The 13558-nt window shown below is 38.0% G+C and overlaps 1 protein-coding gene across 17 annotated transcripts in view; it reads left to right on the forward strand.

Moving 5' to 3' along the window:
- LOC122554240 (receptor-type tyrosine-protein phosphatase F-like) overlaps positions 1-13558 on the forward strand; it is a 469298-nt gene that overhangs the window by 377170 nt on the left and 78570 nt on the right. For all 17 annotated transcript variants that reach the window (XM_087990512.1, XM_087990511.1, XM_087990513.1 and 14 more), the window contains one exon: positions 1957-2054. In XM_087990512.1, coding sequence (XP_087846638.1) covers positions 1957-2054 — 98 coding nt within the window. The remainder of the gene's footprint in view (positions 1-1956; positions 2055-13558) is intronic.

The raw sequence follows: 13558 nt of genomic DNA on the forward strand, positions 1-13558 counted from the left end.
AAAATGAAGAATTACCTTTGAAGTATTTGGTAACCTGTACATATCTCTGTGATAATTTAGTGTCTGATTTTGCATATTGGCATCAGTCAGGCTATAACCATGAGCTTGGCTCAGCACTGTAAAATATTATGCAATATTGTAGAAGTGCTGGATCCAGACTTTGGTGCAGCACTAAGTGAAATCCCCTCATGCAAAGTGGAAATGTCATGCCTGTTCTGGGAATAGAGCCTACGTATGTTAATATTAGTGCATGGATTTGTGCTGATATCAGAATTCTGAGTCCAGGATTACCAAGTCATTTTGAATGTTAAAATTGTATGTGGATGCAACTTTTAGAATGGCAGGCGCCACCCTTTCATTGAATGATGAATTAATGAAACAATTCAAAGAAATGCAGTGTAGTTTAAATCTGACTTTACAGTTAAATTATAGAAGTCTTATGGCATAGAAGAAGGTCATTTGGCCCGTCATACCTGCAACAGCTCTTCAAACGAGCATCCCTACCCAGTACCAATCTCCTTCTTTTTCCCATACGTATTCACATTATTTTTATTCAAAGATTAATGTTTGATGACTGGTGAGTCTTCGTTACTGTAGTTTCACAATTTTCTTTGACTCCTATGTGCAGATAGAATTATTGACTTGGTCTGTTTGTGAGAATTGGAAGGAACCTGAGGATGTTTAAAACAAAAGGATGAAATTGCTGCCATACTTGATACTTAAAAAACTTACACATCTAAAATTATCAGCAGGTAATAAAGCATGAATGCCCACAGCTGACTTCAAACTCACGTAGATTTTTGATCTCTATGACCAATGGTGTAACTCTGTCACCAAGCACCCCTTAATACGAATTCTAAATCTCCATTTGCAGTGATAGCGTAAAGCTGGTCCAAGAGCCAGTTCAATTAAATAATTCCCAAGTAGACAATTAAAAATATTAAAATGAAATCAATTTTAAACTTTATTACTTAGAACAAAATGGAAATTGACACAAGCATTGTGAAGAAGATAGAAGCTGAAAAACCATTGAAAGAAATCTTTTTGAACAAAAAAGTTCTAAAATTCAAGTCATTAACCATGATGGCAATATTCAACAACCCTCTGCAAATATAAAGTTTTATTTTCAAGGCCAGATCTGTTGTACAGTGATGTTATGCTGGGAAGACTGTCAAAGTGAAGAATTATTCTGAACTGCTGCGTATTTTTATTTTCTTCCCAAGCACCAGCAAAAACAACAAGATTGTATTGAAATTATTGTTTTCCATTTTAAGTAAATTATAAGTTTCGCTTTACCAAATGCTATGTAAAAGTATAAACAGAATGTGAGCTTTTTAGAGGTAGTAATAATTCTAGTGTGCCTATTAATTACAATAATGATGCAAAAATGTGAATGCATGAAGCAGAAAAAATATATACTTGTTCTCCCTCACTCCCTCGATGACTTGAGTGATTAATATTTTTGGAAAAAGAGAAAGAGTAAGAAACCTTTGGGGTATTCTTGCAAGATGGATTATTCTGTTTACATTTTAAAACCGAAACATGACTATGGATTGATTATCAACTCAGTCTGTGTAGATGAGAAAAAGGGACTGCTGCAATTTTAACAACCTTTACTATGTTTTTCATTCAAATCTGCCTTTGTCATCACTTTTCTGTGTGTAACCGCATATGGGCCGCTTAGAAACTGTGTGCTATGTGATCAGTGACTGTTGCATCTGAGCATGTTCAGTAGAGAACAATTTCAACCATACAGTTATATTTTTAAAAATCCACAAATATTGGCGCATGTTATATTGTAATTCCAGCGTTTTTTGGTAATATCACACATAACCTTTTTACATGCATAATGCATATGTGCTTTTAACACTTATTTCATTTTATTTATGTTCACAAAAACGTTGTCATGTTCTGTATTTAAATATCTCACTGATTTTATGGCTCTTATTTGGTTAGGCATGAGGGACCATCCACCAATCCCCATCACTGATCTTGCTGACAACATTGAAAGATTGAAGGCCAATGATAATTTGAAGTTCTCACAGGAATATGAGGTAGGTTGAGAATCAAAATAATAAGTGTATTCTGAACATCATGCTAACTTTCTTTTTGCATTGAGCATATTTGTGTCCTTTAAAGTGCTAGAAATTATCATGTAATAAGAAATGAAAAGTTTATTTCTTTGCATCTGTTGTCTATATCAAGAGTTCCCAAGTCAGATGCACTGCAGAATTTCCTCTAATTATTTTGACGGAATGCCTCACAACTCCAATTGCAAGAAAATAAATCTCAGCAACTGCTAGAAATCTAAAATAGTATATATGTGCAACTCAACATAAAAATCCTGTGAATGTGCTCCTTATTTTTTCCATTGACAAGTTTTCATTTCAATAGTTTTGTTTGAGTCATTTTAATGCAGTAGTTCTATTAACATAAGCAGAGGGTACCTGACTTCTTTGTACCATTCTCATAAAATATAACTCAATGGCAATACAGTTTGCATTGATTCATGTTAGAACTTGCTACTGATTTGAAATGGAGCAATCTGTCTAGAACTGAATGGTGATTAATTAAACAAAACCAAAAGATTGTGGAAACTGAAAAATCTCAATTGAAAACAAAACATGCTGGAAATACTCAGCAGGTCAGGTACGATCTGTGGCGAGAAAAAGTTAATGTTTCAGACGATATTAATGAAAAGTCATTTATGTGAATCATTAAGTCTGTTGCTCTCCATAGATGCTGCCTGACCTACTGGACATTTCCAGTGTTTTTGCTTTTATTCTATAAATTAATTAAAATTGTCTGAAGTTCCCAATACATTGAAAACCAGAAAAAAAGAATAGAACTGTTTGGGATCTATTACAATTTGTAGAATTTTAGACATTGTATGTTGTATTTACAACTTTAATACCTTTCTGTTTGTGCATTTGTAGTGCAATGTGTAACAATTTTAAAATATGAACATTAATATTTTTTCAACCAATAGGATTTAATAATTGATTTACTGTCTGTTAGAAGACTGAAGGAGGGCATAATTAAATGTAGAATTATTTAATATCAATTACAGATTAGTTGTTGAGTTTATTATAATCAATTCTCTAAACTGTACACCATGCTACACGAGGTAAATGATTGAATTCTATTGACAGAATAGGTACTTAGTTTTAATTTCACAGACCTCATACTGATTCAAAGTATGGCTAAAAGCTTGACCAAAGAAATTTATTTTCAGGAATGCGAAGTGGAGAGCCTTAGAAAAGCAATTCTGGTTTGGACCTATATCCCATGAAAAGTGAGGTAAAATAAACTGGTGGTTTGTTAGAGGTATTGGTTGGTAGATGACCAAGTTCTACAAGTGCCGTAGTCCTGGAAAAGATTGTAGACACAGGAATGAGCAAGATTATGGAGGGTTTAGAATATAAGGATGTGTATTTTAAACTGGAACATTGGTGAATTAATGAAAGAAGTAATTCAAATCTCGCATCGACATATGCACAAAATCTACTGCAACTTTTTTCCGACACTACTTAAATTATGGAATATTACGTGAGAAACACAAATAAAAACTCACTTGGCTAGTAGACTGATGGAATAAATTTCAATTATTCACTTTGGTACAACCTCAAAATGTGATGAAATAAAAGATTTCTTCCCCAGTTATGACTTGAGTCATGACAAAATACCATTGAGCATTTAATGAAGAATTGACACAGTGTGACAGAAGAAGCATCCAACAAAAATGCTTTTTTTTTAATATCTCGGTTTATAGAATTATATGCCAAACCATATGTGCAAAATTCAAACTCTAATCCAAAGTTGGTGCTAAATCAAAGAAGGAAAACATGTTTTGGGTGAAAGTTGTGTGTTTTGAAGGAAGATGGAGAGGTTGAAGAGAGAGTTCCTAATTAGAACTAGACAGCTGAATAAAAACCGAAAGAACTGTGGATGCTGTGAATCAGAGACAAAAAATAGAAATTGCTGAAAAAGCTCAGCAGGTCTGGCGGCATCTATGGAGAGAAATCAGAGTTAATGTTTCAGATCAAGTCACCCTTGAAGGTTGCTTGACCCAAAATGTTAACTGATTTCTCTCCACAGGTGCTGCCAGACCTGCTAAGCTTTTCCATCAACTTCTGTTTTTGTCTTAGACAGCTGAAGGCTGCTAGTTGTGAAGTTATAAATGGGGTGCACAAGAGGCTATATTTAGAGGAATTGAAAGCAGTACATTTGTAGAGCTCACAGAAAAAAAGAAGTGAGACCATGTCAAGCTTTCAGCACAAGCTTGAGAATTTTTAATCAGATGCTTCTGGGGACTAACAGCCAGTTTAGATCAGTAAGGGCATGGATAATGCACAGAACCTGGCACAGAATAGGTCATGGCAACATTTTGAATGAGCTGATGTTTACAAAGTGTGAAACCACGAGGGCAGTATTAGATTATATAGATGAAGTTAACTCTCTTTCTCTCTGCACAGATGCAGGCAAATCTGTTGAGTATTTCCAACATTTTGTTTTATTTTAATTTAAGATTGCCAGTATTTAGCAGTAGTTTTCAGGCCTGAAGATGAGAAAGGATGAGTTTCAAGAACAAATGAGCTGAGAAGCCTTGTAACAAAGGTGGAAATAGAATGTTTTGGTGCTTGAAGATGTGGTTAGAAGTTCAGTTCAGGACCAAATAGTCTGTCTTCAAATAACCTGTCTCAAACAAAATCATTGACAGAGAGACAAATTGAAATAACAGCAATCTAAAGAGGCAGTAGATTGAAGAGCTTGGCAGAAATCATGTCTTATCGAAGATCTGAATTGGATAATCAACTTCACAGTACAAGAGATTGTGGAAGGGTAGAGAGAGTTGATGAATAGGTAGAGGTGAACAACTATAGTGATAGTTTTGCTCAGCAATTAAATGAAGGTGACGTAGATCCAAGGATAGAATCCTGGGCATCAGAATGTGAACAGAAGACATTGCTGCAGAGATTCTGGTTAAGAATAGAAGCTTGTGGTCAATTTAATTAAGCTGACAATAGAGGAGAATTGTAACAGAAGCATGTTATGTTGACCATGACAGGCCAGCTCCAAAGTAAAGGCTTAAAAGTGCGCCATAGTCACCGTTGCATAATATATATCATTTGTGACCTTTATTAAGATTGTTTCTGTGCTGTGGAAGGCACTGCTTGTTGAATGAAATCTTTTATGTATATATCAGCAGGTAAAAAAACATCTAGTTTAATGCCTCATTCAATGAAAACATCTACAGCAATTCAAGCTTCACAACATTCAAATGTCAACCTGGATTATATGCTTATACTTTTGACATAGGGTTTGAGCCAGAAATCTTCTGACTCTGAGGTAAAGGTGTTATGACAGAGCCAAGGCTGACACCTGAATGCTTTATCCCTCTGGGATGCAGCAGTACATCATTTCTTCGTCTTTTGCACAGAAGAGTAAGCCTAAACACTTCAAAGCCATCTCATATGTTCATACGTTTATCCCTGTTTAGAAAGGGAAAAAAAACAAAGTGCTCTAGCGGCATCTGTGAGGTAGCAAGCAAGTCAGATTTTGATTGCAAATTTGATTAGAACAGAAATATGTCATAAACAGCACTTGAAAAGGAAAATGGAAAGACAAGTACAGGTGAAAAAGAACCATGCTGAGGAAAAAAAATGGATTGGCGCACAGTTCTTGAATAAAAATAAGAAATGATTAAATAGCAAGAGTATTATAAGCATGAAACAATAGAAGTTGCGATTAGAAAAAACAAAGAAGTAAAATACATAGAATGTATGTGAATAGTTAAAAGGAAAGAGGATGACAGATGAAAAAACTGGTGAAGAACACCAGACTCCAATGGCCCAGAAGCCAGGCAGAAAGAAAAGCATATTAACAGATTAGCACTTCGATTCTCCACCCCACTGTGAAGTCTCTGACTTTGGCCACCTCCCATTGTTCAACACAAGCTCAATTCGCAACTCTATCTTTCTTATCTTGCAACTAAGATTTGGGAGCAAAATTAGGCCATTCGACCCATCAGGTCTGCTCAGTAATGTGATCAAGGAGAAAGTGAGGACTGCAGATGCTGGAGATCACAGTCTAAGAGTGTGGTGCTGGAAAAGCATGGCCGGTCAGGCAGCATCAAGGAACAGGAGAATCGACGTTTCAGGCATAAGCCCTTCATCAGGAATGTGGTGGCCTAGGGTCCTAGAACCATGTAGAAACATGTTCTCCACATCCTATCTATGCCTCTCATTACTCTGTAAGTTTCAAAGCGATCTTCCTCATCCTTGTGAAGACCCAGAGTGAACCACATGAACTGTATCTTCTTGGGTTTCCTCTGGGTGCTCCATCTTCCTCCTAAAATCCAAAGATGTACAGGTTAGGTGGATTGACCATGCTAAATTTCCAATAGTGTCCAGGGATGTGCAGGCTAGGGGGATTAGCCATGGGAAATGCAGGGTTACGAGGATAAGGTAGGAATTGGGTCTGGGTGAGCATCTCTTCAGAGGGTTGGTGTGGACTTGATGGGCTGAATGATCTGCTTCCACACTGTAGGGATTCTATGAATTTATAATTCTACTCTGGATCCCCTCCAAGGCCAGCACATTGTTTCTTGGATAGAGATTCCAAAAGCTGCTCACAATATTCCAAGTGCAGTCTGGCCAGAATCTTATATAGCTTCACCAGTACATCGCTGCTGTTGTATTGTAGCCCTCTCGGAAGCAAAACTATTATTGTCACTGCTGGTTTGTGCCTTGTCGATGGTGGACTGGCTTTGGGGAGTCAGGATGTGAAATACTGGCTGAAGTATTCCTAGCCTCTGACCTGCTTTTGTACTCACTGTGTTTATGTGGAAATCCAGTTGAGTTTCTGGTCAGTGGTAATCCCAAAAATATTGGTAGTGGGGAATTCAGTGATGATAACACCATTAAATATCAAGGAGTGGTGATAAGATTGTCTCTAACTGGAGATGGTCATTGCTTGGCATTTGTGTGGCACAAACGTTACTTGTCATTTGTCAGACCAAGCGTGGATATTGTCTAGATCTTTTTGTATTTGAATATGGACTGCTTCAGTAAGTGAAGAATCACGAATAGTGCTGAACATGGTACAATCATCAGCAAACATCTCCACTTTTGACCTTATAATGGAGGGCAGGTCATAGATGAAGAAGCTGAAGATAATTGGGCCTGGGATACTATCGTGAGGAAATCCTGCAGTGATAACTTGTAGGTGAAATGACTGATCTCCAACAACCACAACCATCTTCCCATGTGCCAGATATGACTCGAACCATTAGAGAGTTTGTCCCATGATACCCATTGATTTATGAGAGCACCTTGATGCAACACTCAGTTGAATACAGCCTTGTTGTTAACGGCTGTCACTCTCACCTCACTTTGCTTGAAAAACTTCTCAGAACTGCTTTACAAATGATAACAAAGCTTTTGTTTTGGTCTCGGGATACTAGAGTCCTTAGCAGTTAAGTGTGCACAACCTATGTGACAGGAGCAATGAGTATACTAAGGGACAGTGAGGTTTGCAGATGCTGGAGATCAGAGTTCAGAGTGTGCTGCTGGAAAAGCACAGCAGGTCAGGCAGCATCCAGGGAGCAGGAAAATTGACGGTTCGGGCCAGAGCCCTTAGTCAGAAAAGTATACTAAGCTGACTTACTCACGATCAGGGTGTCAATAAGTTTGGAATGTGGAATTTTGGAGAATGGAATGACAACAGCACAGAGACTTGTAATGAACAAAGAAGCCATGCAGTTGAGAGTGATATAGAAGAGAAGATTGACTAATAAACAGAACACTTGGAATCAGGATAATCGAGTTATTTTGAGGTTGGCAAATTGAAACTAACCGTGATGCCTTGAACATTGTGGGGCCTCAACTATTTACGATCTACGGATTGGACTGGATGAAGCGACAGAATGAATTGTAGCCATGTTTGATGTTGATAAAAATAATAGGTAGGAAAGCAGACTGTGAGGAGGGTACAAAATGTCTGTAAAAGAATATAAGTAGGTTAAATATGTGGGCCAAAATTGGCAGAACATGAGAAGGTGTGAATTTGTTCATTTTGGTAAAAAGAAAAGCAGCATATTATTTGATTATAATAAGTTAAGAGAGACTGCAGAATCCTGCAGTACAGTGAGATCCACATCCCAGAGGTGAAAGAAGTGGCTGTAGAAATAGTGGATACTTGGTGATCCTTTTCCAAAATTCTGTAAATTCTGGCATAATTCCTGCAGATTGGAAATTAGCAAAAGTAACCCCACCATTCAAGAAAGGTAGAAGAAAGAAAGTTGGGAAATGTATATGTGTTAGCTTGACTTCAACAGTAGGAAAACAGCTAGAATCCAAACTAGATGCTTAGAATATAATGCTAGGATCTGGCAAATCAACATGGATTTTTAAAAAGGAAATCATGTTTTAACAAACCTGTTAAAAGCTTTTTTGGAGTTATCAGGAGTAGGATTGATAAGGAAAAAAGTGAGGACTGTAGATGCTGGAGATCAGAGCTGAAAATGTGTTGCTGGAAAAGCGCAGCAGGTCAGGCTGAAGAAGGGCTCGTGCCCGAAACATCGATTATCCTGCTCCTTGGATGCTGCCTGACCTGCTGCGCTTTTCCAGCAACACATTTTCAGCTAGGATTGATAAGGGGAATGGCGGGGGGGTAGGTGGGCACAGGTGGTGTTACATTTCAATTTCTAAAAGGCTGACAATAATATCCACAGAGGCGGTGGGTGAGAAAAATTAAAACACACAGATTGAGAACCAGTTAACAGATAGAGTAGAAATAAAATGAATCAATGGTTCATAACCAGACTGTTGAATAATCAATCCCAGACTGCGATTTATCAATTCCAAAAACCGGTTTGTATCTTAAAAAAAGGCTTAGCAACTTATTGAAAATTCAATAACTTTATTAGAGCAAATCTAAATTACAAAGCAATCTAATTGGTCTATGCTATAAACCCTAAAACATTTGTTTTGAGCTCCATTTACACAAAAGACCAACAACAAACAAACACAGTTAAAGGATAATGAAAATAACAGAACTTGCCAGATTATTTAAGTTGTTTTCATGATGATTTGTTCAACAGGCATAGATGAAAGTTTCTTTGTCGATTTTCTGAGGGTGTCAATTCAATATACTCAGATAAAGGCAGTAATACTTATAATTTAATTTTCTATTCTCTGAACGTCCACGAGCAAGTAAAGCAGGTTAGGCAAGGAGCTTTCAAATTGTCATGCTGTATTATCGACAGCCAGATTCCTTCTCTACAGAAACACAGTCCAAAAACCATTTGAAATGCTGAGCACTCCCTGACAGATTGATTGTCTCCTCCACATGGTCCCAGCTGCAATTCAACATTTGCCATCTATTTGAGCATAAGGGCTTATCTCGACTTGCTGGAACAGGTAGTGACCTTGTTAATGGCTTATTCTGTTGTCTGTTAAACATCATGCTTTTCCCTGGTAACAAAACATCTGCAGGATCTTTTGATCACAACTAGCATGCAACTAACTTCCAGGCTTAGTCTCACAACTAAACAAAAGCTTGTTTGAGCTGTTTTTCTTTCAATGCAAGTTGTTACCTACTGTTCAAAAGTCATCTTTCGGTCACAGTTCCCAGTTCATAGCACCAAACCAAAACTGATAAAAGAATAAATAGAAATAATGAAAGTTCAATGTGGCTGAAATAATTTGGAAGTGTGAAGTTATCATATTTTGTAAGAAAAATAAATCAAGTATATTTCTTAAATGATGAGACATTGATAAATGTTTGGAATCCAGTTCAAGCAGTTAGGAAAAGAAGTGGTATTTGACCTTTATTGCAAAAGAGTTTGATTACAAGCGTAAAAAAACTCTTGTTGAAATTGTATCGAGCCTGGATGAGGCGACATCTCGTTTCCTTATCTGAAGGAAAAATGTACTTGCCAGAAAAGGAATGCAATGGAGGTTCATCTTCCTGGTCCCTGGGATACTGGGGTTTTCCTGTGAAGAAATATTGAGGAGCATATTGTCTTGAGTTTAGAAGAGTAAGTGATCTGATTGAAACATGCAAAATTATTACTGGTTAGATGTAGAAATGATGTTCCACTCCTCGTGGAGAGTCCAGAACCAGAAGACATAGTTTTTTGAATAATTGAAGATTGAGAATAGGAATTGTTTTCACTTAGTGGGGTGAATGTTTGGAAATCTCTACTACAGAGGGTTGTGGATGTTCAGACATAGAGTATATTGAAGATAAAGATCAATGCATTTCTATATATTAAATATATCAAAGCAATTAAGGATATTGTGGGAAAATGGTGATGAAATAGATCAGCCATGATATATTTAAAAGGCAGAAAAGGCTCCAGAGGTGCAGCTAATACTAGAACGCAATTCTTAAGTACAGCTGCTTGGATGTGGTCAGTCTTTGCTGTATCCAGTGTTTTCACCTGTTCACTTCTGTGAAGTGAAGTGATTTAAATTTGCTGAAAGCTTCCATCTGTGATGCTGGGGATCTCAAGACGAGACAGAATTACACCATTCTCTGCATTTCTGGCTTAAGATGGTTACACAAGCTTCAATCTAGTCTTTTGCAGTAATGTGCTGGGCTTAATCATTTGGCATCTCTTCTGTCAGTTCTGCCTGATGCTGCTCCTTGCATGATGTCCTCACTCTTCATTGAACCAAGGCATATAGAGTCATAGAGCTGTACAGCATGGAAACAGATCTGCCGGTCCAACTCGTCCATCCAACCAGTCCATCCAACCAGATATCCTAAATTAATCTAGTCCCATTAGCCTATATTGCTCCAACTCCTTCCTATTCATATACCCATCCAGATGCCTTTTAAATCTTGTAATTGTACCAGCCGCCACCACTTCCACTGGCAACTCATTCCATACACGTACCACCCTCTGCGTGAAAAAGTTGTCCTTTAGCTCCCTTTTAAATCTTTCCCCTCTCACTTCAAACGTATGCCCTCTAGTTTTGGACTCCCGCACTCTGCCTCTTATGATTTTATAAACATCTATAAGGTCATCCTTCAGCCTCCGACACTCCTGGAAAAATTACTCCAGCCTATTCAGCCTCTTGTTATAGCTTAAAGCTTCCAATCCTGGCAACAACCTTGTAAAGCTTTTCTGACCCTTTCAAGTTTCCCACAGCAGGGAAACCAGAATTACTGTATTTCAAAAGTGGCCCGACCAATGTCCTGTACAGCTGCAACATGACCTCCCAACTCAATGCACTGACCTCAAAAAGGCAAGCATACCAAACACCTCCTTCACTATCCTGTCTACCTAAGACTCCATTTTCAAGGAACTGTGAACCAGCACTCCAAGGTCTCTTTGTTCAGCAACACTCCCCAGGACCTTACCATTAGGTATAAGTCCTGCCCCAATTTGCCTTTCCAAACTGCACCAGTTACATATATCTAAATTAGACTCCATCTGCCACTCCTCATCCCATTGACCCATCTGATCAAAGTTCAGTTGTACTCTGAGGTAACCTTCTTCGCTGTCCACTACACCTCCAAGCTTGGTGTCAATTGCAAACTTACTAACTCTACCTCCTATGTCAATGATGAAAGCAGTTGACCCAGCACCGATCCTTGTGGCACACTGCTAGTCACAGGCCTCCAGTCAGAAAAGCAATCCTCCATCACCACCTTCTGTATTCTATCTTCATTGACTAAATTAATTATTAGTTTTCAATTCCTTAGGTTAATCACTTCACTCAGGAACTTCCCATAGCAATGCATTTAAGTTTTTCTATTGCTTCCTATGAGTGGATTCTCTGTATCTCTTTTAGCATAAGTAACAAACCAGGTTGATTTGAAGTTAGAGTGTAGTTTATTGTGACATTGATCACCTGAGAATAATTGTGTACCTGTCACTTCGATTATAAGAGAATTACGGATGTTGTATTGATATATGTTTGATAGGTGACTTTATTTGACATTCATTGAATTTTCTTTCCTCGCTGTCAGATTTTCAAATTATCATTCTAAATTTAGTTTTAAATTTAACTATTAAAAGCCAACTGAGAGATACTCATAGTCTGGGCTATCACTTCATATGATGTCAAAAAAACAGCTGAAGACACGATACTGCAAAAGGCTATGGGCCCCTGCTATAATGTGGCAGTAGGACTGAAGACTTATGTTCTAGACTTAACTGTACCCGTACCTAATCTGTTCTAATGCAGTTACATTGCTAGCTTCTATCCAACAATGTGGACAATTGCCCAGCTTTTTCTGCAAACAAAATGAAGGATAAATCAAACCTGGCCAATCACTACACCATAATTACATCTTTGAACATCAGCAATGTGATGGATCATCATCATTGTAATGAAGAAGCATTGCTCATCAAACCCTGCAAATTTGGAGAAGAAAGCTGGACTCCAGAAGTGAAAATGACTGCACTAGACATGAAAGCAGCAATTAACTGAGTCTGACTTCAGAGAACCCTAGAAAAACTGAGTCAGTGGGATTGCAGTTGTTGCAGGTCAATCACCTTAAACCCAAGACATCACTGCAGGAGTTCCACAGCGTAGTTTCCTGAACCCAACCACCTTCAGCTTTTTCATCAATGGCCTTCCTTCCATCATCAGGACAGAAGTGGAATTTGTATAAATCTCTGCACAAATCATGATTACTCAGATACTGAAGCAGTTTGTGCCTGTTTGCAACAAGACCTAGACAGCATTCCAGGCTTGACAAGAAAAGGGGCAAGCAACATTAGTGCCACATAATGCCAGGCAATGTCCATCTCCAGTAAGACAGAATCTAACAATTACCCCTTGATATTCAATGTCATTACCATTGCTGAATACCAACTATCACATCCTCGAGGTTACCATTGATGAAAAGTTGAACTGAACCAGCCATACACATGCTGTGGCTGTAAAATCAGGTTAGAGACAAATGCCTCATTTCCAGCCTTTGTAAAGCCTGTCCACCATGTGTAAGATGCAAGTCAGGAATATGATAGAATACTATGGAATATATCTTCACTACTCTTGGATAAATATAGCTCCAGCAACACCATCCAGGACAAAACAACCCTTTCATTGATATCCTAACCATAAACTTAAACATTCATTCTCTTCACCAACAATATAAAGTGAGAACAATGTGATTCATCTTTAAGATCGCAACACAGGGCTCCTTCAATAGCACCTTCCAAACCTGCAACCTCTCCCACAGTGAAGGACAGATGCATGGGATCACCACCATCTATTGGTTCCTCCGCAAGCCAAATATCACCTTGACTTGAGATTAATCCTGGAAATGCCTTCCTAAACAGTACTGTTGGTGTACCTACTCCTCACCCCTATTGTAACTTAATTTTTTTGGATTGTGACTAAAAATTGGGTCAAACTACTGTTTTAAACTTAACAAACTGTGGAAGAATACGTTATTGTTTCAAAATAAACATTTTACTGGATGTCATTGTAAGTTGCCTTATTCAAGCAGTGGGAGAGAGTGCAAACATGTCTCTTCCAAGAGTATATGCTCAGGGCAGTTTTGCCCAGAGACCGACGTTTGTGTGGTTTTT

Source organism: Chiloscyllium plagiosum, unplaced genomic scaffold (genome assembly GCF_037043375.1).
Source record: "Chiloscyllium plagiosum isolate Xiang-an unplaced genomic scaffold, Cpla_swu_hap1 HiC_scaffold_9, whole genome shotgun sequence".
Classification (NCBI taxonomy): Eukaryota; Metazoa; Chordata; class Chondrichthyes; order Orectolobiformes; family Hemiscylliidae; genus Chiloscyllium; species Chiloscyllium plagiosum.